Genomic DNA, 27,550 nt, shown 5'->3' on the forward strand with positions numbered 1-27,550 from the left:
CAGTGTCTATGTCCAGGCATTTTATTGTCCAGTAGATTTGTGATTCATGGATCGGATAGAGACTGCTCCGACATTTGCTGCTGATTAGGTCAGATAAGCCAAATTTGTTATCTTAGGCCATTGTCATATAATTAATCACCTGCTAAGATCTTTAATAACAGGCTTAATGATTCTTCAGTTTGGGCAAAGAAATAGTCAGATTGCAATTTATATAACTTGTTTTATTGTCTTTTTTTTAATGACATAAAAAGTTCTGAACTTTAAAAAGGTAAGAAGTTTTGGTGAAAATAAAATAAACAACTGGCATTTTGCACTTAGTTGCCATCATTTTGTTGTCAACCAAATGACCCCATAAAAACTTTGTGTAAATTATGATTAGATTCCGACTCTTTATACTGTCACCAAATGACCCATGGTTATATCCCTATCCCCCCCCCCCACCATTTCATTTACATGTAGGCAACAAAAAACTCACTACCCTGCAGAGCTGCCAACCCTTCTTGATCCTGCAGAAGACTTCCTCATTTGCTGACAATCTTTTGTCTTCTACAAAAAATGTGATTGAAATGTTTTGGATTTTTTTTTTCTTCAAAAACTTCCCAGTCAAAATCAATCAATTTTGGCCAAAAAAATGAATATCTAACTTTACATTCATGATTTTAGCAAAAAGAAAAGAAAAGATTACCGTACCATATTCCAAAATGCAAAATCTGGGTCCGTTGGGGCCTGTAAGTTTTGTTATTTTTGGCGCCTTATTGTAATTCCCAAAAAGTATTTTGAATTTAATTGAAGGGTGCATTCATCCCATATTTCTAAATAGACCTGCAAAAATGAGCAACAGCACTCAATGGGCTATTCCAGAAATTAACGGCACCTACCCTAAAGAAGACATGGGATTCCCAATAAGTTTGAGTTTTCCCATGTCTTCTTTATGGGTAAAAAGCAAATCCTCAGCAATTCGAGCACCAACATGCGAGGGGTATACACCCCCCCACACACACACACACCTTTGAACATGAGAGTCCGTGATCATTATTTTTAGAATCCAATTAAATATTCATAGCTGATTGATCATTGATTATCGGTTATCGACTATCGATTAACACCATCTCAAGCGCTGCTTACCAGCGTGCTATAAGGTAAGACTGTGATGAAATCCGTGAGGCATGATACTCTATGTACTACTGCTGGCTATGATCTCTCCTTTGTTTTTTCTTATTTCATTTGTCTTATGATTTACGAGGTCAGATCTTAAAAAGATTAAGATTTTCCCATATCTTCTTTAGGGGGTGAGCCAAAAATATCTGGATGCGCTCAATGGACAGGGCAAATGTATATCCCCAATAAAATAATCACTTGGCACTTTGCAGAGATGCTACTTTGCAGGCCTGAATTCAGGTTTTTTGTGAGTCCAAATTCCCACATTTTTATATAGCCCTCGAATTAACCCAAGGCACCCATGGCATTTTGCTGTGGGTGCCCATCCCCACTGCCGTAATGCCCTCAAAATATGTCTTTTACCCAAGGCAGTCACTCGCTGTGCCCTCTAATGAAGTTGCCGTCGGTGCCCCAGCCTTGCCCCTTTATTATAAAATCATTTATCAGACTGTTTGTGTGTGTTTTCTTCAGTTTTGAGAAATTGCCTTGGTGCCCTTCTCAAATTTTCAACAGTTGCCATGATGCCCTCTTGAAATATTACAAACTGCCGTGCTGCCTTGCTTTTTCAGTGAAAATCCAAGGCAATTATCAACTTGCCCTAAAAAAGTTGCCGTGCCCCCTCAGATTCTTAATTCGAGGCCTGTACGTATTTTCAGCCCGTTTTGGGTCTTTCTGGCCTACATTCACATGCTTTTTCAGGTTTTATCACCAGTTCCAAGATTTTTGAATAAAACTGAGTAGCATCTCTGACTTTGAGACCTAGTTCAGGGGTGAAAATAAAGGATCAAAACATGTATGTTTGCATTTTCAAAAACAAAATTTTGGGCAGAAAATTAAGTTTTTTGAAAAAAATCAGTAGTAAACATATTTCAATATTTAACTGCAATACCCATCAAATTAAAGATATTGTTATACTCTATCATTTAATACCAAATTTGTAATTGTGACACCAGTGTTTTTGGAGATATTAACAATTTTCACCATTTGGAATTTGGTCTCTCATACGGAATTGCCCATGTACTGTAGCAAATTAGCAAAATTGAAGATGGAGATTTATAAAGCCCTCCACTCTGACCTCCCAAGACCAAGGGTGAAAATAAGAAATGATGAACCAGGGGCTCCTTTTTTACACAAAATGGCCCCTGGTTCACTTTATTCAACATGGAACCAGGGGCCACTTCTAATCAACAAGGGGCCCATATATTTGTTCTGAATAAGTTCATCATGCATTAATATATGGCTATGGAATTTAATTTCTGGGTGTAGTGACCAGGGGCCAGTTTCTGAAGAAAAGTGTCCCCTGTCAGCTTAAATTTAGATGGGCCCAGGGGCCATTTCAGGGTTTTGGGGCTAAACGGCTCCCGTCTCCCACTTATTTTCACCCTTGCACGAGACTGATTGATTCATTGTATTATCATATTTTGGCAAGCCAGCACTATGTAAAAAAGATTATTGCTAAAATGAAATAAAGTTTATTTTCAGAATCTAAGAACATTTTCGCCAGCACATAATGTCACCACTAAACTATTTCCTAATTAGATTAAATCAAGGCTATGCCCAGTCATAGCACCATGTGGAACGCATATTTCGTCATAACAATCACGTACATGTTCCTGGGGATTAGCTCACAAACAGTTACAATTGACATGGATGTCTGTGTGGATACTAGAAATACTTAAAGAGTCGGCAAATACCATAAAATATCAAAACCGTGACGACTCCTCGAGGTTAAAGGAAAGGATCGAGTCAGACAGGAAACTTGCAATTTCAAAAATAGATCATTTTGCCACATCTACATGTATGGCAAAATTAATTTGGTTGCACTTGACAACAGTTGAATAAATTATAATCACTTTAGAAACTTATTAAAAGTTATTGACAAGTCTGCCAAATATAAAGGAAGTTGAATTTAAGTATATTTCTGCAAATTTGACTGGAAAAGGAAAGTAGATATTATGTAAACATTGTACACTGCACATTGTATTATTCCTGAGGAATGGAGAAGACCATACCTTTAAGATTAAAGTAAATACCCTTTAAACAGGAAATGTCCTTTTAATTTCAAAAAAATCAGAGAATATCCCTAGCAAAATGGTGAGTGAGTCGGTAATTGTATACAGTAAGTTTTTAAAAGTATTATTTTAAAGGGAGTTCCACACAATGTTTGAAATAAACAGGAACACAGGCATTGGCAATTTGCCCAGCTGCTGAACCTGCAAATGTTCATGACCAGTCTGAGCAACTTTTTGTTGAAAATTGCCCCGAGCTTACCATTTCACTTTATTTAGAACGGAAAAACTTCCATTTAATTAATGTAACAAATACAATAATCAGGGATGTGAGACAATCTCTGAAACCAGGCCTTGTGGAAAAAATGGGCAATTCAGGAACTCATTCCTGAGAAATTGGGTAATCTGGAAGGAAATTAAACATGTTTTGGATCAGGAAATTCATAATAATGTGGGAAATCCTGAAATGTTCCAAAGGAAAATTTGTCTGCATTCCTGGGATTCTGGGAAATGAACATTTTTTTTCCACGCCTGCCCATCACATTCTTACAATTTAGAATATTATCTGTTGTCATATGTACTTTGCTTTCACTCCCACACAAACAAGGGTCATATCCTCAAATTTTCCATGAAGTGCGGTAGACCAAAAGAGGTCGGGAACGGGAAGTAATGGGGTTAGTTACATGAATGAGATAACTGAGGGTCAGCTACGACAGCTAGCATCAGACGTCAATAATGAAGGACAGATCAGTCATAAATTGATCATGTTACATGGATTAGCATGTATCCCACGGACCAACCTGGGCAAACAAACGAACATGTAGTTTAAAATCAGTGCATTGACTAGTAGGGGATTGTTTTAATTAGGACACATTTTGCTTTAATTTAATTGGATTACAATAAATGACGTCCAAAAAAGTACAGTTGCCTCAAATTAACAAAACTCTTATCTTATTCAACTTCTCATTCTATCTTGCAGCTCGTCTACCTTTCCAACCCATCAGCTCGCCACCAGTGACTCAAATCTGCTCCCCATCGCCCACGGATAGGCTGTCAAAGAAACGCAAACTTTCCGAAACCGATACCGATCCTTCCTCCCCTGTGGAATCATCTACCAAGTTGAAGGACAAAATCAACGTAACTCCAAGCAACAAGAAATCTGTTACCAAACCAGCTAGCAAGAAGACCCCATCATCAGCGAAATTACGGGTGGTGAAAGAACCGGAACCACCCGTAGTTGAGCCAGAAGTCAGTTCAAGCTCGGAAGACGTCGTTGCTGCAGCTCCTGCTGCCAAGTCCCCGGGTAAAAAGAAGCATAAACCTCTAGACCGATTTCTGCAGACCAACCAAGAGCCTACTTCAACCTCGAAGGAGGAAGTCATTAATCTTGATGAAGATGAAGACAAGAAGAATGAAGGAGTCTCAAAAAGCGAAAGCAAAGATGAGAAGTTGTCGTCGTCAGATACCAAAGAAGTTGCAGTGGTTAGTTCCAAAGAGATCAGCGATAGCAAAGATCAGGACTGCGAAGTCAGTTTAATATCTGATGATGAAGCTTCTGCAGGGGAGACTTCTGCCTTGGATAGCAGCACTGCAAGTGAAGCATCATGCAATACAAGCACTGACAGTGAAGTCGGCAAGCCTGCGGACAGCATATCAGAAGTAACATGTGTGTCATCAACCCCAAAGAATGTGATAAAGCCACCCAGAAAGGTACACAGTACATGATTTGTGATAAGTTGGGTTACTATTCCTGATTCCAGAAAAATAGTAAAATACAGCACTATTTTTTTGGAATTAGAAAAATATTATCCCTACATATGGAAGATATGATCTTATTAATCTCCCACACAAGGAGTGTGAATTTCAAATGGGGTTACCTGAGTGGGAGATTCCATTTGAAATCTACACCCCCTCTGTGAGAGGTCATGTCTTACATAGGGGTCATTTTAAAGAGGAAGCTCCACCAGAGCAGTTATTATGAGGTGAACCAAACCTGCCTGGTTATCAATGAAGGTTAGTAATGAAGGTTATCTCTGAATTTGACAGGTGCTAATTGATGTGAAAATGTTATTGCATCAATTAGCACCTCTCAAGTCACTCAGTAATTTGATAACCAGGCAGGTTTGGTTCACCCTAGAACTGCTCTGGCAGGTCTTCCCCTTTAACTGGAATATCCCAATTTAAGTGGCATATCCCAATTGTTTTCAAACAACATTGCACTAACTGCATGTATCAGGAGAGTGCATTGCATTATTTTGAGGCTTGATCTAACCAGTGCAGGCTCAAGTATGGCATTTTTAATAAATTCCAAATTAAAGGATTTTACTGACTAACATTGTTATTTTTTAATGTGATCTTTGAGTTTTGTCAAATAAATTAAGCCTTTCCTTAACTTGTTGCTATGATGATATACAAAAATTGAAATCAATTCGGTCGGGTCAGCTCAAGTGGAGTTATCCATAATTATGATTGGCATAATCAAATTTTTAATGAGATAATATCAAGTTCAAGGCTAATTAAGGATTTATCACACTTGTTACAAGATATCGCCCTAGATAACGAGGTGATAATGACAGGATCTGTAGGCTAGTTGTCAGATCAGTAGATATCGTTACCAAATCGGAAGTGATATTATCACAAAAGTGTTAGGACAAAACACTTTATTTGCCAGTTTTATCAGCATATGAAAGTAATACAGATTATAAAAGATATCAAGGGTTTTGGGATTTCTTTTTTCTGTACAAAACATTGAAAATCAGCCCATTTTCCAAGGGAAAATTCACACCAAAAGGTATACTTTTTTAGTGAAAACTTTAAAATCATTTTGACTTTTGAGCTTGCTGCACCCCCTTTCCCCCAATCCTAGCTATGAGCCTGTAGGTGACACATAATGTTTACAAAGTTTTATCAATCTTTCACTTCCTTTTGGGATGCAAGATATGTGGAAAATGGGTAAATTTGGCTCGTCAGAAGCGATTTGATAGTTTAGAGTTGACATGTTATACTATTTTTAATATCAAATATTGAATCAGATCTTAAATATAACTTAACAGTTCAATTTGACATTCAATTTTGTAGATAATTCAAAAATATCAGCTATTTCTAATATAAAGGTGTTGTTATTCTGGACATAGTGGATTTGTGTTTGACAAGACACTTCTTTATGAAATACTTTTGCTTACTTTAATTCACTTGTAACTTCTTGTATTGTTTATTTTGCAGACTCCTTTATCAGCTAAAGCAAAAAAGAGAGAACAAGAGAAAGAATTGAAGCAGCAAGAAAAGGTGAGGGTCTTTTTCACAGATTTGTGAGTCTCTGGACCTGGAGCCAAATGCATTTAGAGACCAAGAACATGATTTTTCATCACAAATAATGGGAGCTCTAAATGTATAAAGTAGGCACCGGAGTTTCGCGCGATTTAAAACGGCAAAATGCGCTGGCCACTCTTCAAAATGCGCGAAAATGCGCCAAAAAATAGGTCAAAATGCGCTAAAATCGCGATCCCCTGTTTTCAATGCAAAACACGAAAAAACATCGGTAAAACAATGTGGCATGTCAATCAATTCTGAACGACTTCCGGTTCATTTCCAGTTTCTGGAAAAATAAAAAATAAAGATGGCGACCATCACAAATCGTCGATCGAAATGTCGAAAGCAAGGGCAAATTTCCCACATTATGCTTGGTTTAATGATCGTTATTTGTATTTTGATGTACATAAGTGAAGTTAGAACCAATATTGCGTGAATTTTCTTGTAAATGCTGCCGATTTGGGGCATAAAATCGTAAGTTTTAACTTTAAGCTTATCGATGGGTCAAAATCGTGAACATTCTCGATGGAACCCAATGTGCGCTTTTGCGCGAACCGCGCGAAACTCCGGTGCCTAGTATAAAGCTGTTTGAAATTTTTTGCAAATAAATTGAAGCTCAGATAACAGAAAAATATAGCAGGCCACCTGAGAAAAGGTGCAAGTTTATGGAAATGACTCATTCAGTGCAACTTTATGAACATAATTTCCATACATCAAAATTCAAAGTAATCATGTGATGTATACAGAGGGTACATGCAATGGGCTATTCCAGTTGAAGTCCACACTCCCCCTGTGGAAGATTTTGGAAATATCTTCCACAGGGGGAGTGTGTTTTTCAAATGTCATTAGTCAGAGTTAATCATTTTGAAACCCATACTCCCTCTGTATTATGGCTTTACCTATATCTTCCACAACTAGAGTGAGTATTTCAAATAGAAGCTAGCTACCCAGTTGTCTATTCTATTCGAAACTCATACCCCCTGTGGAAGAAATAGCTAAATCTTCCACAGGGGAGTGTGGAGACTCAGTACACCGGTCGATCTTACCGTTTCCGATGTTGATTAAGATACTTCTTGCATCGATCCCGAGATGCGGAAAAACCAATAGTCATTTTGTCCCACATAAATGAATAAATAACAAAAACCCCGATCCCCGGTGGACTCACCCAAAAGGTGACGTCACACCATATGATAAATCCCTTATCCTCCTTGGTCTCCGACTGACACAGACGTGCCTATCGATTGTTCATAGCACTGTGTATCAATTTCTCGACCAAGGCGAGATATACGGTTGTAGTTTCACACCTTAGGTAAAACCAAACCGGTATTGTTCGGCTGAGGATAGTTTTGACGGCATTTTCTGGCGAAAAAAGTGACAAAAAACGATCCAAAACTTAGCTACATATCGTGCCTCCGTTTGTATCACGGGACACACGAGCAATTCAAAATGGCCATTCGTTGGCGCCATTCATTTTGTTTCCCACGTAAAACAACCATTGCAGCCTGTAAGTTACAATAGATGTTTGTACATACACATTGTATTTCATGTACGGTAGGTTATTGTTGCTATGTTAGGGTGATTACTCTATCGTTATGTCTTCATTACCGTCCAATAAAGACGAAGTTAATCAGATATTCATACGGTGGGGATTGGTAGGGACCGTCTGACATTTTAGTAATAAAGTTAGCCAGTCCTTACTTTACCACTAATGTTAGCGACCAGCCTCCGTGCTCAGGTTTGCTTACTGGGCTTGAGTCGGCGTGTTGGGGGGGTAGTGCCCCCTCCCTTTTCTCCTCGCTTCGCCTCGGCCCTGTCGGGCTTGCCCTTCCCTGGTGACGGAGCGGGACCCACACCGCTCTGTTTCACCCACAGGGAGTGCTCACGATCTTCTAGATGTCTTTCTTTTGCTTAGGACTCTCCGAGTTCCAGCTTGACGATTGGGATAGGCTCCGTCATCGCCATAAGACGAAGAAGAAATCTACCCCGGCCCCCGGCAAGGTCGCTCCGGTGGATTCTGCTGTGACAGCCCTATGGGTCATGGCAGGTCTGCTTAAGGGGCTCGGTCCCCGGACAAGCAGGCGGTTCCTTCGAGGACTGCTAAGCGTCCAAAGGCTCAGCAGCCAGCGAAAGCACTGACTATACGTCGGAGCAAAGTAGCAGGCAGCAGAGCGGTAACCACCAGCGAAAACCCTAGCGGGTTTTGCAGCAGGAGGATACCAGTCCTCTAGCGAAAATCCTCACGGGTTTTTAGCAGGAGGACACCCGTCTGTTGCAGGCATATCTACGGGCTCAAACAGCCACAGTAGTAGCCAGCGACGGGCAGCATGCAAGGGTACCCGGGCTTGCCTGGGTTGAACCCTAGCATGCATGGGTTCAACAGAGACGATACCGCTGCTAACGCTGTGGGTGTAGTCTTAGCAGAACCAACTGGGGTTGTCACACGGCAGCGTTTCAGTGGTAGCCGCTATGCACCCGCCCATAGCTGCCGTGAGTGGTCCGCCACACACAGCGACCTTGGGCGAAGCTCTAGAGGGTACAGTAAGTAGCTTGAACAGCCTAGCTGATCAACAACCCACTTATGTCCTCGAGAGCCAGCGGAGCGTGGGTGATCCATTACCGTCAATGGGTCAATTACCCTCTCTTGATCGATCACTGTCAAATCAACAGGGCATAGCTCCATTGATTGGCGCTGCCTATTCAGGTGGCGAGGTGATTGATCGGGGTATCTGCGCTCAGCTACCCGTGGTACTAGGCAAGCTCCCTCTAGCCAAGGGACAGCCGGTATAGCGGGTACCCATACACGGCTTGATCCCTTGCGGGGAACGCAGTGAGGCATGGGTACAGTGGTACACAGCCGGAGCCCTCACGGGCACCTACGCTGGAACCACGCATACAGCGGTACACAACCGGGAACCCTCACGGGTACCCATGCTAGTACCGCGCCGGTACCACGCCAGCACACAGCTTGATCCCCCAAACAGGGAACGCAGTGTGGCGAGGGTACAGCGGTCCACAGTTGGGAACCCTCACGGGCACCCACGCTGATACCGCACCGGTACCGCAGCACCCGCCCTAGTCGCCACAGTCTCTGTGGCAACAAGGGGAGGCGGTGCTGGTACTGCAGTACCATGGGGTTACCCTGGTGGCGGATCCTTTCAGGGTCAGCTGCCGGCTGGGTATGCCCCGTGGTACCCGCCGCAGGGTGTTTCTTCCACGGCCTAGCACCGTGGCAAGTGTCGCCTAGCGATGGCCACGCAGTACCAACATCAGCTGTTGACCAGGCCAGCCGGCATGGGGCTAACCCAGATCTTGATCAGGGTAGGCCCGATGCTGCTAAGCGCTAGGACGACGGCTGCGAGAGCATGCGGACCCAGTGGTGCCATGGCGGATACCTCAGGGTCTTGCGGAGTACTCCCTCTTCTGCTGGCAGGTAGTCGGCGAGCCACACAGTGGTTATGCCTTCTTACCCGTTTTCAGATGCCCGTCCTCAGTTACCGTCATCGCCGGAGCATGATCACGGATACTGTGGGCGAGGGAAAGGAGTCGGAAGCTGAGTCCGGTAGTGACATCACTACAATCTCCTTCCCCGCTGCCCTTGAGGGGAGCAACAGCACTGATCTTCCTCCGGACACCCCTAAGGGGGAGTCCATGGAGGAGGACCAGGGATCCTTTCAGTAGGATGCTCAGCTGCTGCTTCCTCACAGGGGCGCCTGCACTCTCATTCCCGGCAAACCTCACGGGTAGATATCGTGGGGCTGTCGAGCTCAGTAGAGCTATGGCGCCGCGTGCTTGCACGCGTGCTCTGCGTGTGACGCGGGAGGACCACGGGACCTACCTGAGGGGATCCGAGAGGGACCCAGATGTCGTCAAGCGTATCACGCTCAGACAACATCTGAGCGCTTCCGCGAGGTGAGCCGATTAGCGGTGCTAACAGCTAGCCTCACGAGAGCTCCATGGGCCTAGCCCATAGGGTGTCCACTCAGCGCCGGGGAGGGGCCTGCCACTCCAATCGCTCAACGCGATGGAAAGGCAGGGTCCTTTTCTCTTTGGATGCTTCTGCGCCACGGTGGAGGACCGTGCAAAGAAGCTACCTGTGGAGCACTCTGAAGAGGTCGGAAACTGCCCTTACCATGGGTAGGAGCTCCGACTTCAGCAGGCCGTGCACCACCAACAGTACCCGAGCCCACTACCTCTGCAGCACCCATTTCTGGGAGGCGCAAGGGTAGCACAGGAACAGCTGGCAAGCCCGAAGAAGAGCAAGCGCTCTTCCAAGGGAAGCTAGGCAGAGCATTCCTGGGGGCTCAGCGGTTTTTCCACAGGGGATCTCCCAGTGGGCGACCGCTTATGGCTTTCACCCAAAGGTGGGAAACCATCTCTTTGGCGCCTGGGTATGGTCAGTGGTGAGTGGGGGTTACAGACTGGCAACCCAGTCTCCCCACATTCGTCTGCACATTTCAGAGGTCCACAGTAGTGCCGTCAGGCGGCCCCCAGCGTCGGGCACTACTGACAGGGATCACACAGCTTCTCACGAAGCGGGCGATTGTCCCGGTCTACCCCCGTTCTACGGGTGATCTTGGAGCCATTGGCTCCAAGGAAGACGGCGGGGAGCCCCATCCGGAACCGCAGGCTGTTGAACACGTTCTTCAGGCCCAAGAGGTTCAGAATGGGGACTCTCGCCTCGGTGCTAGCCTGCCCCATCAGGGGCATGGGAACAACATCGCTAGATCTCTCGGACGCCTATCTGCATATGCCAATCGCCTCTCAAGATCGGAGGCATCTGCGCTTCTAGGTACAGGATCAAAATTACCAGTTTTGATACCGCCATCCGCCTGTCCATCTCTCCCAGGGTGTTTAACACTCTTGGTCAGAGCGGTGGCAGCGTACCTGAAGCACAGGGGTGTCAACATCAGTTGCTACCTGGACGTTTGGCTCATATCTGGACGCACTCCACTGAAGACTACGGGTCTCATGGGGTTGATAGTCCGTGGGGTGCGGGACCCTGGATTTTTGATCAGCTCAAAAAGTCCAGCGTGGTCCCGACGCAGAACACCACTATTTGTAGGGGCCCAGATCACCCTCACGGAGGGGTTCGCGGTGCTCTCACCCGGCGGGTGCGAACATGGTGCGGTGTGCCTGACTCTTGGCGAGTCTCGGGCAAAACCCGCTGTGGCATGGATGAAGGTGGTAGGCCTAATGGCCAGTATGGTAGACCTCGTACTGTACTGCCGTTTCTCGTTAGGCTTACCCAACTACACCTTCTAGCCTGCTTGCAGGCCCAGTCGTCACCAATATCCTCGCGGTTCCGTTGTCGGAGATCGCAGCGAGAGGAACTCTGGTGGTGGACCCATCAGCCCAATTTGACCCAGGGTGTCAGGTTTCCTGCACCCCGGTATGTCGCGTAGTGGCGACCATAGCGTCAAAAGCGGGCTGGGGCCATAGAGACAGAGTTTCACATCAACCTCCTCGCTTACGAGGAGGTGATCGTGGAATCACATACCGTTGTCCTGACGGATAACACAACCGTGGTAGCCTACCCCAACAGACAAGGGGACTCCGGGCCACCACGATTGAGCCTGCATGCACGACACCTGATAGGGTGGTGCAAGTTCAGGCAGATTACGATGAGCGATACACATCGCGAGGCGTCACCAGCATCCTCGCGCACAATCTGTCACGAGGAAGGGTGTCGGGACCAGCAGAATGGTCCCTTGCTCCGCAGGTCGCTCAGGCGATCTTCAAGGGATGTACCACCCCTCGAAAGATCTGTTCGCATCTCATCGCAATCATCCACTGCCGTGTACTGCTCAAGGGTCGCGGACCCCAAGCATTCACCGTGGGCTCTGTCCATAGACTGGGGAGGATGACAGCTTATGCAGTCCCTCCGATCTCACTACTCATGAGGGTGGTGGCCAAGATCGGGTGGGAAGACTGCATTGTCATTCTGCTAGCGGCAAGGCCGCTGGCACTCCCAGTACCAGATCTACTCCGGATGCCCGGAGCGGAGGTACCAGTCTATCACTAGAGCACCTGCAGTTAGCTGCATGGCCCTTACCAGGAACACGCAGCGGAGGATACTTTTCATCAGAAGCTGTTTTTCTCATCGCCGGGGCTGGGCGGAAGTCTACCCTCCGTCACGTATAGCCAGAGTCTGGCTCCATACTACGCTTGGTGCAATGAGACAAATAGCTCTCCCGCTAGAACCTCTGTGCTGCTAGTTCGGAGTTTCTGACAGAAAAGTTCCAAGCAAGACTTCAGCGGGCCACTGGGGCCAGCTATAAGTCAGCTGTCCTCTCCATTCACCGAGGTTTGAGGCGGTCGACTATCATAGCCGATGGTTACCTTATTAGTCTACGCCTCGACGGTATGTTCAGCGAGTGTCTACCAAAAGGAAAGTGATCCTCCTAAGGGATCCCAACACAGTCTTAGATTACTTTAAGGGTCACCTTTTGACCTTCCGTCCAAAAGCGGCGCTTAAATCGTAACTCTCAAGATGGCTTTCCGGTTTGGCGTTGGCTTCGGGACGGCGGTGCTGAGTTGCACACGGTCTCGAGGTTAGCTTCCGTGTTCACAAACACTGGAGCGACACTGTTTCGGGCGCTCTGTTCTCGTGACTACTGAACAGGCGCGGTGCATACCGACATTCGTCCCTCTCCAATCCCCAGGGTTGGGCAAGGTTCGGCTGAAGCCAAAGATAGGCTGGGGTGTCCGATAAGGCGCTGCAGCACTATTTCTTCCGAACACAAGCCTTGCGAGGACTCACGACCGCATTCATCACCCTTACAGAGCCTTTCGGTCCAGCCGCTGTCGCAATGGCTGGTCCACGCGTTGGTGGGGTCCGGGGATCGCGAAGGTTTCGCGTCCCCCGACCCACTCGACACGAGCTATCTCATCATCTTGGGTATACCGTTCGGTTGTCCCTTGAGGAGATCTAGCAGGCGGTGTCCCGGAAGCCACCTTCGCCCTTCTCTACGATACTTCCGTTTACGTTAGTAATCAGAGACGGGCGGGAGGTTTACCGGGACATTGTTCGGGCGATCATAATACGGTGGTGTACTGGTACCAGGTTTTCAGACTATACAGAATACTCAGCATGGTAAGAACCAGTGTCGCTATTCTTAACCACCAAACTTATTAAGTAAGGAGGTTTATGTCTGTGATCGCGTGGTCTTTTTTGTTTCCCGACCGTTGGGGGAAAATATTTTCTGACCTCGCGAAAACCATTGTTACCCGCTCCCGATCCCTGATCAGATGCTGACCAATCTTGTACCTCCATCCGTCTGTTACTTGCTAGATCGATCTTTCAGATGTTGATGCAAGAAGTATCTTAATCAACATCGAAGCGGTAAGATCGACCGGTGTACTGAGTCTAGTCCCAAACAGAAATGTTTGGTAGACTCATAACCGGTGCGATCTTACCTTTCCGATGTTGATTATCCCGGACCCCGCCACCCCTACAAGTTTGGTCCGAGTAGGGGATCCCAAGTCGGATAAGGGCGATCATATGGTGTGACGTCACCTTTTGGGTGAGTCCACGGGGATCGGGGTTTTTTGTTATTTATTCATTTATGTGGGACAAAATGACTATTGGTTTTTCCGCATCTCGGGATCGATGCAAGAAGTATCTTAATCAACATCGGAAAGGTAAGATCGCACCGGTTATGAGTCTACCAAACATTTCTGTTTGGGACTATTTTAAATGGAATAGCCCAATTTGACACCACTCGTGATGGAATCATCCTCATTAAAATGAAATTCTCTCCTTTCCTCCATGAGGACTGCGTGGTGATTTTCCCACATAACAGGTGGCATCTTAGAACTGTCTTCCAATATGGCTGCCATTTCAATTGTTTATACCATTTAGTTTTTATTGGTTGTTTCCAGGGTTCGATTTACTTTGAAAAATTTGCGTAGCAATTTTTAGCGAAAACCTTATTTAGGCGATGTTCTTATAATATTAGCATCTATGTTTACATTGTAAAAAATTGCTATCCAAGCTGAAATTTGTGTAGTAGGTTGTCCAAAATGGGGAGCATTTTGCTCCACGACACCAGTTAAATCGAACCCTGGTTGTTTCATTGCTTAGGGTTGACAAATGAAGAAACAATTTTGCATGGAATTTGTAGATTTACAGATGGTGATCGATCATAGTCGATCCTGATGAAAAACCTGTAGACTTGATGATTTTAAAAGTACATAATCAAGGTGCCAAATAAGTTATTTGCAAAAGGTTACCCCTGGTTCATCACAGGCTTTCCTATAACCAGGGGCAATTTCTTATACATGTATATACCAGGGACAATATTTTCAATTGGGATTTGTTTGTATATATTTAAATTATCCCTTACATTTGGCAGTTTTGTGAGAGCTAATTAAGCTCTGCACCTGCTTAATTGTATTTTACATGATAATAATTACAGGAACGACTCAAGGAGGAAAAGAGGCAAAAAGCAGAGAAGGAAAAGGAAGAAAAAAGGAAACAAAAAGAGGCAGTCAAAGCTGAGAGAGAAGCCAAAATAGCAGAAGCCAAGCGTCTAAAAGAGCTGGAAAAAGAGCAGAAGGCAGAAGCCAAACGGCTGAAAGATCTGGAAAGAGAACAGAAAGCGGAAGCCAAACGTCTGAAAGATCTAGAAAAAGAACAGAAAATGAAGGAAAAACTTGCCAAGTTGGAACAAGATGAGAAGGAAAGACAGGAAAAGCAAGAGAAACAGAAGGACAAAATCAAAGAGTTAGAGTAAGTTTTGGATTACAGGTTGATAGTCTGAAAGGTCATTAGTCCAAAAACCTAAGAACTTATCCCTAATCCTTACCTAAAAATCCCCTAAACCCTAACTTGAACCCTTTTTGAACTAAGGACCTTTCAGACTAAATGGGCTGTTCTCAAGTGAATTTGTTGCAGTGTTCACTCTGAAGTTGTATGTAGTGGTGTTGGCCCAGTAATAATGATTTGGTGGCGATATATAATGATGCATCGATTCATCGCTTATCTGCATCAACTGATCAGTTTGGTTTCTAAACCGTCCAATCGGAGTACAATCTCAACTATGTCAAAATAATACGTCCTACACTCCTAAATTGATTGCTACCAGATGATGAAAACCAGATGATGAAAATGCCTTGAAATAATCAACTTTCCTGGCAAAATATGACAACCTAGCTAATCGCTGGTGTGCAATTTGAAGCCTGAATATCGATTTTGCATTATTAAACGGGCCATACATAAAAGTCGACTGCAGATCCGACTGACAGATAACACTTTTTCAATGGGAAATGAACTTTGCTGCTTGGATGATGTCACAATGAGGTTAGCATTTATTCCGTATTGAAAAGCGTGTTTTGACGGATCTGCACTCAGTTGTACCATGGAAGGTAGGATTAAATCAGGCCTTAATATATTAAGTATGGCTGGACCAGGAGCTAAAAAGAGCTCTTGTTCCCAAAGATGGCTCCTGGTTCTATAGTTTACAGTGTAAAATATTGGACACGCCAGGAGCCAAACTGGGCAACCCTGGGGTAAAAAAAGCCTGGGTGCCTGCTTAATATAAGCCTTAGATTAAATTAGCCTGTGGGAATGGGGATAAACATTACAACATCAAAATAAAAAATTTGTCAATTAAGGGGTGAAACCCTTGCACCCTCACCCACCATGGCTACAGGTCTGCCTTGTAATAACTTGACCATGTCTTGCCCATCTGTTTATAGAGCCAAGAATGAAGAGAAGAAGTTGAAGATGGAAGAGAAACAGAAGTTGGAAGAGGAGAAGAAAAGGAGGAAGAATCAAAGGTAAGCTTACATTATATATTTGGTTTGAAGCGAAATAAACTTGTATTCTATTTTTAAATGAGAAAACCTAAAGAGTACTATCTCTGCCATGTTTGCATGTCACTCGGCTATTTTGTTTCGTCGTCCTCATCTGGAAAAAATGGGTTTTTTTTACTGTACAAAAGAATACTGACCCTAATTTTGGAAATTCCAGGAAGTTTGTTTTTTTCTATCAAAATATTTGACATGAAAGGTCTTTTAAACAGTTTCTTCACATGTCTAAACTGTTTTTAAGTGGTATACAGTACAGAAATATCAGGTTTTCCTTATTCCTATATCGTCATTGATGGGCAGGAAAAACCTCCTGTGTCATTGGCCCCTGAACATGTTTAAAGCAAAACCTACGTATGCTTTTGGTAGTTTTGTTTTAAACATGTTCAGAGGCCACAATCACATAGGAGGTTTTTCCTGCCCAACGATTTATATGTAAAACTGCATTAGCCTTCTATCAAAAATCTACTTAATTTCTTTCTACTTGCCCATCTTGTTTGACAGCGTAAAGCCAAAGAAAAGCAACAGAGTTTCTTCAAGAGTTTCTTCACAAAGATTGAGACACCTGCTGCTCCCAAAGAACCTAAGGAGAAGAGATGCGGAGGCTTTGTGCCTTTTCAAATACAAAAGGACATGGCTCTAGCACCTGTGTACGGGTTTGATAAGCTACAGGGTGAGGATGCTAAACAGAAATTTGACGGCTTGATCAAATGTCAGGTGAGTAAAACCAGCTCATAATCAGTAGTTAGCTGCTAAGCTCAAATTTTTGTCAAAATTGGAGCGGAGCAAGTTGAAATTTTTACTCCTGTACAACCAAAATGTGCCATTTTTACCCCCAAATTAGGTTTTTGTAGAATAACTCGTTAACAATAGGTCGTAGATAGCACAAACTATATAATTTTGAGATTCTTGTGATCGGACAAGATTGGAGCATTTTCAAATCTTTACCTCTGTGTGACCTTTTGTGATCTCTTATGGTCACTTAGGGGTCAAATCCAAATTGGCTCCACATCTTTAAATAAACTTTGAACCATGTACTTCATGTGTGGACACTCCCATGCTTTTATCGCAGAGTGCACAATGATTCAGCTCAGGGACTGCCTTTTGTGGAGACCGAGAGCAATCACTCTCTACTGCTCTCTTTAAATCTGATATTATAGGAGAGTGATTTTTAGCTCTCCTTAGTTCACCATTCTCTCCTTACATTCTATTGTAAATGCGTATGAACAAATCGCCCTTAGGGACCACAAGTTTTTGATTGGGTTTTGGAGCTATCCATGACAACTTACCTATGGAATCTTCATTATCATCAATTGAACAAGTGCTGAATTCCAGCATTTATTTAATTCCTCTTTGTCTTCCTCCAATACAGGATGCTAAGCATCTATATCTGAATGAGCTGAAAAGCAAAGCCATCAAACCAGGGAGAAGAGCCAAGACTATGGTGGACACCAATGAAAAGTAAGTCGATGTAGGAACCAGAAATAATGTGATCGATATCTTCATCTAACTTCATTATACTCGTAAATCTAAGCTACAAAATAAAAGTTATTTGATGAAAATATGATGTTATGTTGTTAAGATGTGTTGGTTAAAGCGAATAGAGGTTTGGAACATCAGAAACGGTTAAAAATTGAAGCCAAAAGTTTAGTAAGCATCATATTGCAGCTTTTGATAATGTTTTTTCAAGATGTGGTTGTCCTACTGCTTACTCAGGATCAGGGTCAGAAATTGGGCGAGAATCCATTCTCGCAAAGATTCTCGTCAACAAATTTGCAAGAATCTGAATGGATTCTCGTAAATATTTCAATTTATCATACAAAGTTATATGGCGAGAATCCATAGATTCTTGCAAAATTCCACTGGGAGAATCCAAAAGGATTCTCGCACTTGGTTGCGAATTTCTGACCCTGAGGATAAATATTTTGGTCTAATTTGAGCTCCCTGACATGCCATGGGACTTCAAAACAAAATAAAATGTGTTTTATATGAGAAGAAAATATTGAAGGGCTCAACAGACATACATGTTAGTGAAATTTGCCAGATTTCTACTAGACCCCACGCTTAAGGGCAATTCAGTAATTACGCCCTGATTTTAAGCAATACATGCATCTTGAATATAAGTAAGACTTAACAGTTTGTTAATAACTTTGTACTTTTTAACTTATGAACCAATTAATATGACTTGAACCAGCCAGTGCTCACCCTTTCAATGTCAACAACCTGTGGAAAAGGGTCAATACAAAGGCTATTCTGAACATGTATCGGTTTTGTTTGCAAAAGACATGATACCCAGTAAAACTGTACTATCTGCAAGCATTTGATATTGAATAAATTATATTATTTGAAATTTAATCATTTTCAGGAATAAATATGTCGTGATTTCCACATAGATGTTGGCAGCCTTTTATTAATAAAATTAGCCTTTCTTTTCATACCATTTCCGACTTAACAAATCTGTATTCACTGTAACCAACACATCTTAACAACCAAAAACTACATTTTAATCAAATAATTTCTATTTTGTAGCCAAGATTTAGGAGCATAACCATGGCTAATTTCAATATCCTGGCATAGACGTAAGATAACAGAAATGTGATGATGGAGTTAAAATATTTTGAATGACCCTCATATTATAACTTTTTGCATCACCCACACAGTTCTGAAGATAGCATCCAAATGGTCGAAGATATCAAGGAGCAGAAGGCAAAGACAAAGGCTAAGTTGCTGCAGTTTCATGAGAATTATCGACCCGCTTATTATGGCACATGGAGTAAGATTAGCTCCAAGATTTCACCAAGAAATTACGTGAAAAAAGATGAGGTGAGTAAAAAATCTGGGTTGGTGATTTTTTTCATTAAATCAATTTTTTCTTTCTCTTCTCAGACACATTTAAACACCAACCAAAATTCCAGTTGAAATCCATACACCCTGATGGAAGACATGATCTTAGTTTTCCAAACAGGGAGTGTGAATTTCAAATGGAACTACTCATTCAGTGTCGCCTGCTCCATAATGGGTTATTCCAGTTGAAATCCATACACCCTGATGGAAGAAATGATCTTAGTTTTCCAAACAGGGAGTGTGAATTTCAAATGGAACTACTCATTCAGTGTCGTCTGCTCCAAAATGGGCTATTCCAGTTGAAATCCATACACCCTGATGGAAGAAATGATCTTAGTTTTCCAAACAGAGAGTTTGAATTTCAAATTAGGTAACTTGAATTTGTGACTCCATTTGAATTCCACACTCCCTGTGTAGTAGACTAAATGTGTGTCTTTCATAGGGAGTGTATAGATTTCATCTGGAATAGCCCATTTATTAGATGAAGTATGCTATGGCTGGTTTTATATCTTTATGTTCTTTTTCAGGATTTTCTTGATTATGAGTTTGACAGTGATGAAGAATGGGAGGAACCAGGAGAGAGTTTGTCCGACTCAGAGGTGAGCAAATCCTGAGGGCTTCCCTCGTTCCCGAGATCGTGTTCACTCACTGGCTTAACTAATGAAGTCCGCAAATATCAGGTCTGGAAAAAGATGACATCGGTAACTACTGGCAGTTTTGGCCATGAAGGCGTGGTCCTTTCTTGGAGCATAACTTGCAATACTGCAGTAAAAATAATTTATCCATGAGAGATGACCGGAAATCATCTCGCTCGATAAAAATTGGTTGATCGGGCAGCCATATGTGAATATATATTTCTCTGAAATTGTCTGGGAATGCTAATATTGTAGGCCTGAAGTCAATAAGGATATATATCAAATGCTTAGTGCCAGAAGTGGGTAAGTGCAATAGCTGCCCTGTGAATATTTGGCAATTTATACATATCTAACAGATGGCAGCTATTTCACTTCACTAATGGCACTAAGCAGACAATATATTCATAAGTATATTAAAGGTGAACCTCATTGAAAATAAAATTATATATCAATGGAAAGCTTATGATGCCAGGAAGCAGAAAAGAATATTTTTTATTTGCCTAACGCACCAGGATAGACATAATCTCCATGCAAAGATTGGATATTGGCACCCCCCCTAAATTACAAAACGAAATCGTTCAAATTGGGCGCTTTCGATGATGACGTCAACACAGGGACACACAGTTACTTCCGGGTTTGATTGTAAACACAATGTCCATGCATTACTGTGGCATGCATCGGGCCAATGCACAAACTCAGTCATTGCCAACTTACTTTACATGAAAAATATCTTCAATAAAATAAGAATAACATGAAGGAAACATCATGATCAAATCAAGAATGAAGTTCCTGAATAAAGTGTGTGCCGTGTGGATTAAAAAAATGGGAAAAGTGCTGGCGGGGTGATTTGGGATAGTTAAGCCATCCACGATATGCAGGGAATATTACAGTAAAGCACGAAGAGCGTAAGATTCGCCTAAGAACCGGAATGAAAACAGATTGCAAAAATAACTGCTAGTGCTACCAGTTCAGATCGTCACACCAAGTTGAGATGAACTTATCACAATGAGAAAATGAAGGAATAGAATAAAGTACATGTACGGGATTTTTAATTATTTCTTAACTTTACAACCGGTCATGTATGATAGGCTTAACTCGTAGATACATACGGGCGGGTGAACTCACTCATTTGCCGAGTGTTCCGTATCCGCGACTGTACGTACTGTACTTGCAGACAAAATGACGGTAGTATCATTGATGATGGTAGTATCATTAAAAGAATCGTGACACAAGTGACAATATTTTAATTTTATTTCATATTTCAGAATTCCATCAAATAACAGTCTACTAAGCCTAAATTGTATTTATTTTATAATAAAGTATCTGTTTCTTTCAATTGTGATTGTGTGGAAAGAATGTACCGGAGAATGTATTACCGCAATGCGCTATAATATGAAAACCTTGGATTTGATGAAATCGGCGGTTTTTTTAAATAATTTTTTGATTACTACAAGACGATATTTTTACAAATCAGATATTTTTAAATGAATCAAGAATAGGGAATGTCACAAACAAGTTATTTAATTTGTTATTCGATCATGTTTATTCAGTCCATGACATGAACGGTATACGGTAGCAGCAATCATTTGCGCATGGAATTGATCCCAGCGCTAAATTCAAACTCAATTACCCAGTTATACCCAGCCAGTTATGACTGATTTTGTCAAAAATTTACGGAACATTTTCGTGTTGACAATAATTCTATTATTTCTAATATATAGGAATCAGCAACTTGAAGATTCTTCTCATTTCAAGCTTTATTGTGAAAATCGGATTTGCCGGGCAGCTTGCAAAGTACAGGAAGCAAGTCTTGTTTACATGTTTCCGAGTAGGATCATGTGACTGCGAACCCTGAGCTTACGTCATGAACATTCTCAAGGTCAAAGACGATTGATTTGGGTGCTTTTTGGGCGCCTTAAAAAGACCAAAATTCATTCATTTTTTTAATTTTTCAGCTTTATTGGCCATCAAAAAAATCGGAAAAAATTATTTTTAATATCCTGATATCATAAGCTTTCCATTGATATATAACTTTATTTTCAATGAGGTTCACCTTTAAGGATTTTAATACCAAACTATTAAATACACTGAAATTGTTTATACTTTTCCTTCGAAGTCAAAGTTTGGTCTAGATATCAATCTTTAATGTTCTTCAAGCATGTGATTTGTAATCAGTATGTTACTTTTTGACTTCATAGGGTGAAGACAGTGATGGAGATAGTGATGGCGGTGATTCAGATAATGATGGCTTCTTTGTGGAACATGGTTATCTCTCGGAGAGTGAAGATCCAATTGACGAAGATGAGGTATGTGGCTGACAAAAAGAAAGATTTTGGCTATTGATGTTCCTATAATATCAGCCGCTATCTGATCCGATATTGCATACTGATTCAATGTGTCCATCGCTGTTCGATAGAAGCAACAGTAATTAAAATGCACAACTTGATCCAGCTTTGGAAAAAATACTTTTTTTTTTTGCAGTAGCAGTATTTCTCCACTTTCCAACCTTTACCAATCAGATATTTTACCGATGACGCAAATATTGGTGCCAATCCAATAATCGGTTCAGATTATGGAGAAACAAGCTTTCTTGTAGTTTTGGGACTTTTAATGAGCATTCTGATTTCTGGTTAATATGTTGTGTCAGACTTGTGGATCAGTCAAGTATTTTATGTGAGAATAATGGTTTTTGATAAGTTTTTATGTATCAACATAGGAAGGGTAAGCAAGCTATAAAATACACTATAGTTTTAAACAAACCCTCACAATATTTCCAATATACCTTTTTCAGGATGTAGAGCAATGGAAAGCAAAACGCAAGGCCAAAGCCCTAGCCTGGGAGATAGAACTAAAGCGACAGACTCAAGTCCTGAAACCTATCATTGTAGGCTGTGTCTGGCTGCATGGGGCACAGAAAAACCATTCCAAATTTGACCAAACCAAACTGGAAGATTTTCGAGCTGTTACCTTGGTAACGGTTCCAATTGAAACTAGCCTATCTGCACGGAAGAGTCCGGAATTAGTGAAGGACGAAGGAAGGTCTCCTACACCAAACACACTCGCAGCCAAATCCCAGAAGATGCCAGTCCCAGAAGAAGGTAAGCTTTACAGTCCAATCGTGTTCTGCTCTTGTGCAAGGCGCTTTACCTTAATTGCCTTGCTCTACCCAGGGGTGACATGGGGAGCTGTTATGAATATTGTCCATTGAGCGCAGCCCAAAGGTATGAGCATGCCTAGGGCATTGTATGGCAGCTGACAAATTCTGACGACAGCGGAGTAAATGTAAAACACTTTGTTACATGCGCACATGTGAAAGGCACATGTTTAAATACCAACATTTTTAGAAGCCTTATTTCTATCTAGGAGAGCAGCCAAGACCCCGTATGGACTCTCAGGTATACACAAGATGGTAGAAAAAAGCTACTTGTCGCGGGTGATAGACCCATGCATAGGTATTATCACCAGGGTGGATGTAGAATTTGACAATGGTGCCTGCCATTGAGTTAAAATTTGCATAAAACTGAAAAAGGTTTTGTTGTTACTTGTAACAAATCTATGTCTAGAGCCGATAATAATTTACATATTTGCCTGCACTGGGTATCAATCGGCCTCCTCTTCCACCAGTCAAAGACCTTAACAGCTGGCCCACACTCTCAAAAGTATTCTAAGTTTACTTACTATAGACAACCTTTGGAATATGTTAAGAAAAGAACTACTACCGAGGCACTATACTTCCACCTTTTTTAATCAAACTTGTATTTTCTTTTGCAGCTATGCCAGACCTCATACGTCTTGTACATGGTAACCCTTGTGGCATCAAAAGCTTGACTCGTGAGTTCCGTGAGTACTGGCGACTTCAGGAGCTCAAACGATCACAACCACCTGACACTACCACAACCAAATCTGAAGAATCTCCTGCAACCAACAGATGTGAATCCCCTAAGCCTACACCACCAGCTGTAACCCTTGCCACCACAAGCTCCGCCACTCCTAGCGGCAATTCTTCACCAGATGTTGACGATAAAAGCCCCAGCGTGGCAGCTGAAGCAAACAGCACCAATTCAACTCCTGAAGAAACTGAAAAAGTTTACACTATTTCAAAACGACAGCTGGAAAAGAAAATCCCAAGTTTCGCAGTCCGAGAGAAGCGCACCAAGTGCTATCCTCGTATATGTTGGTACGTGCACCCGGAGATGCTGGAAAAGTATAAGCTGACTGATCTGCCCGTGCCAACCCAGTGGGTGCATCAAACGGGTCCCCTGGCTGTGAATCGATCCGACGATGCACCGATTCCATACAGTTTACTCCCACCTCAGATTGTTACCTCAACACCATCAAGTTCTGCTAGGCGTATTGTACCTATTAAAGTTAGTAGTCCATCGTCAGTGTTATCAATGTTGCAGCAGCAGAAAGCAAAAGCGAATACTAATCATGCAAATTCACCCTCGTCAGTGAATCGATCTGATGATGCGCCAAGTCAGTGCAGTATACTCCCACCTCAAATTGTTACCTCAACACCATCAAGCTCTGCCAGACGAATTGTACCCACTAAAGTTAGTAGTCCGTCATCAGTATTATCAATGTTGCAACAGCAGAAATCAAAAGCTGTCACTAATCATGCGAATTTTCCTGCGACAGGGCAAATTGTTGTAGACAGCTCAAGCGCCGCAGGTATGCTTGCTAACGCCGCTGCTATGTGCTCGGCTCAACAGCAGCAGACAGCCAGCCCTGCTGTACAAGTTACAAGTACTGTAACCCCTCCTATGGCTCCCATGGCTAGCCCTTCTGTTAACATGGTACCTCTAGCTGCACAACAGGTCGCCATACCTACCCAAGATGCAACAGGACTAGAAGCAAAAATTCAACCTAAAGTAGTTGCTGATATCCCAGAAAAGCCCACCAAAAAAGTCTGTACATTGGATAGCTTCTTCAGCAGCAAGCCCAAGAAAGCAATTACGCAAGATAAAATTAAGACAAAAGACAATGATGTAAAAATAGACTTGATGGAAGTTAAAGAAACCGATTCGGCTACGGTTTCGAACAGCATTTCCAGCAAAATAACCGTTGCAGAAAATAATGCGGAAAACAAAATGGAAGTTGATGCACCGAATAATAATACCGTTGTCAACGACCAAAGTAAAAAGACAGAACTTGGTGTAATCAAAGATCTGTTGTCACAGGCTAAAGAAAATCGTTTGAAAAAGCAGACGTCTCCTGCAAGAAAGAAATCACCGTCAAAACCAAGTGAAGCGACAAGTTGCGTGGCTGAATCTACTGCGTCATCTGCATCTAGCCAGACCAAAGATGAACCAGACAAAATCGCACTAGAACCAGATATAATCACACTAGACTAAAAAAAAAAATCTTTTTGTCTCAAAGCTCCAAAAGAGGCCGTCAGCGTGACGTCATATGCCGCCATCTTGTGGGTACACGCTGCGTGTACATACGTGAACAGCAAAATCACCGCATGAACACACAGAACATTTGTACCCACAAGATGGCGAAAGGCTGACGGCCTCTATGTGCATTCGTTTAAACTTCCTGTGTTGATTTTCTGAATAAACATTATTTGTGATGAAATTTACCACTTTCTTTTTTCAAAAAAGAAGCATTTCAAGCATTCGTAAAATGGCTGTGCACCAATAATTTTTTTTTTTTGATGCATAAAAAACTGAGCAGTTTGTATTTATATAGCCTCTGTATCAAATTGTCAGTGGGTATTAGCAATTAGACATTTGTTGAAATGCCTGCAAAGGGCCAATCCATTTGAAATCCACACTCCCACCGAGAATGATTTAGCTTAAGTCTTCCACAAAGGGAGGATGAGTTTCAAATAGAATATACAATTTTACAATTGGGTAGCTTCCATTTGAAATACTCCAGTTGTAGAAGATTTAAATCCACATACAGCAGGGGGAGTAGCCAATTCCATTTGAAAAACACACTCCATCTGTGAAAGACTTATCTTAAATCTTCCACAGGGGTATGACCTATTTCAAAAGGGAACGGCTTAATGGAAGTTCATGGTAAAGAAACCTGCAACAAAATGACCACATACAGGATGATACTGCACTAGATTTTCAACATCGGAAGAGCTTTGAGACAAAGGATAAATAAACATAAGAATGTTTTTCGTGATGCACACATTGACATCATCCAAAGATAACGCAAGATCATCGTATCATGAATTTTATGTCCCAAGCTGTCTTATTCTGTTTTGTATTTTTGCACCACACAACCAAGATACCACTTGAGGCTTAAGCTGAATTTATACTCGATCGCTTTTGCAGAAAAAAAAATTTCCACACATGCTCAATGTTTACTTACATTTCCAGAGCGTCAAGCCGATCAATCGATTCAAATCGCGGAGGCAAAAACGACATCGCTTTTGCAAGTTGAAGAAATCTCAACTTCCCAGCGATATCGCTTGACACATGAATGCGTCAACCAATCACAAACAACCATCTGGATCTATTATTTTGCTAATTAATTTACCTCTCTAGATTATTAACTTTTGATAATGAATTATTTCAAAACAATAATTATTGACAGCATTTGATGTTTTAAAAATGTATTTTGAGGCATTTAGAATATTTTAATTGTCGTCTGCAATCGCTATCGCCGTGATAAGTATAAATGCAAAAGCGACGAGCGAAGCATCGCAAAATTCGGCGATTGCCCATCGCTTTTCAAAAGCGTTTAATCGCAATCGCTTGGCGATTGAGTATAAATTCAGCTTTAAAGTGATGGTGCTTGGTGTGGATTTAGAAGAAGTTGTTTCTTAAGAACACCAAAGAGATTAAAACCAAAGAGTACCGACTCAGCCATGTTTGTGTGTCGTTCACGGCAGGCAAAATAGTGTATGTGCCAGGTAAACTTTGGTGTAATGTGTGAGCTTGTATGCGTTGTGTCGTTAATGCACTATAAGGGCTGCTTGTCCAGACCTTTGTAATTCGCAAGCTTGAAGATGCCATTTTTCTCAAAAATTATAGAGCATTGGTCACAAGTAAGATATGTATATTATAGGGGCAAGGACTACAACTACTACACTGTAATTTTTTTTTCAGCACAGACAACAGTTGTGGAGTTACAGTCAAAAATGAGGGAAAACCAATATTTGATCAATAAATCAATAACTACTTGCCTTGAGTTGCTGAATTTTCAGTACAGTAGTTGTAGTCCTTGCCCTATAATATACATATCTTATTTGTCACTAATGAGCTATAATTTTTGAGGAAAATGCAAAAATAGGCATAAAATTGGCCAGGGGTGTAGAACCCCCTTAAGACTTGGTCAAAGTGGAATTTAGTACCAGAAGTTATTTTGTATTATTTTTGAACTTTGCATTAAAATTTGCTAGCTACTCTAGGAAGGAAATAAGACTAAAGGACCATTTCTAATGGAACTCAATTCCAGTTAGACCAGGTCTAACTCTTTTGTGCATACGGACCAAATCTCTTGGTAAAATACAAACATGTTTTCATAATTTCTGCATTCGCCCAAATAATGATTGTTTCAGGTTTTCTTTGAATGATCATTAATAATAGAATTGTTTTTATACCTGATTCTTTGCACAAGTTTAGCAGGAGATCCAGCTTAATTATGATCTAATAATATTGTTCATTGTTTAGAGATCATGTGATCATGCCAAAATTTGGAAATGTCGAACGTCTGTTGACCTCAAGGAGTGTTTAGCTGGAAAAAAAAAAGTTTGTTTTCTGTAGATGGCCTGATAACTGAAATGGGTTTTTTCATATTTTATTTTTAGAGTTGGGATGTATGGTA

At 42.0% G+C, this 27,550-nt stretch overlaps 1 protein-coding gene across 1 annotated transcript in view; it reads left to right on the forward strand.

The window, feature by feature from the left end:
* Positions 1-26,734, forward strand: part of LOC140171954 (uncharacterized) — a 35,657-nt gene extending 8,923 nt beyond the window's left edge. Inside the window, 12 exon segments of the mRNA XM_072195300.1 lie at positions 4,147-4,877; positions 6,390-6,452; positions 14,894-15,207; positions 16,176-16,234; positions 16,237-16,256; positions 16,791-17,003; positions 17,659-17,747; positions 18,947-19,109; positions 19,658-19,729; positions 21,964-22,071; positions 22,557-22,863; positions 23,537-26,734. Of these exon segments, the coding sequence (XP_072051401.1) occupies positions 4,147-4,877; positions 6,390-6,452; positions 14,894-15,207; positions 16,176-16,234; positions 16,237-16,256; positions 16,791-17,003; positions 17,659-17,747; positions 18,947-19,109; positions 19,658-19,729; positions 21,964-22,071; positions 22,557-22,863; positions 23,537-25,119 (3,722 nt within the window). The 3' untranslated portion in view covers positions 25,120-26,734.
* The last annotated feature ends 816 nt before the right edge of the window (positions 26,735-27,550 follow it).

This window comes from Amphiura filiformis, chromosome 15 (assembly GCF_039555335.1).
Source record: "Amphiura filiformis chromosome 15, Afil_fr2py, whole genome shotgun sequence".
Lineage (NCBI taxonomy): Eukaryota > Metazoa > Echinodermata > Ophiuroidea > Amphilepidida > Amphiuridae > Amphiura > Amphiura filiformis.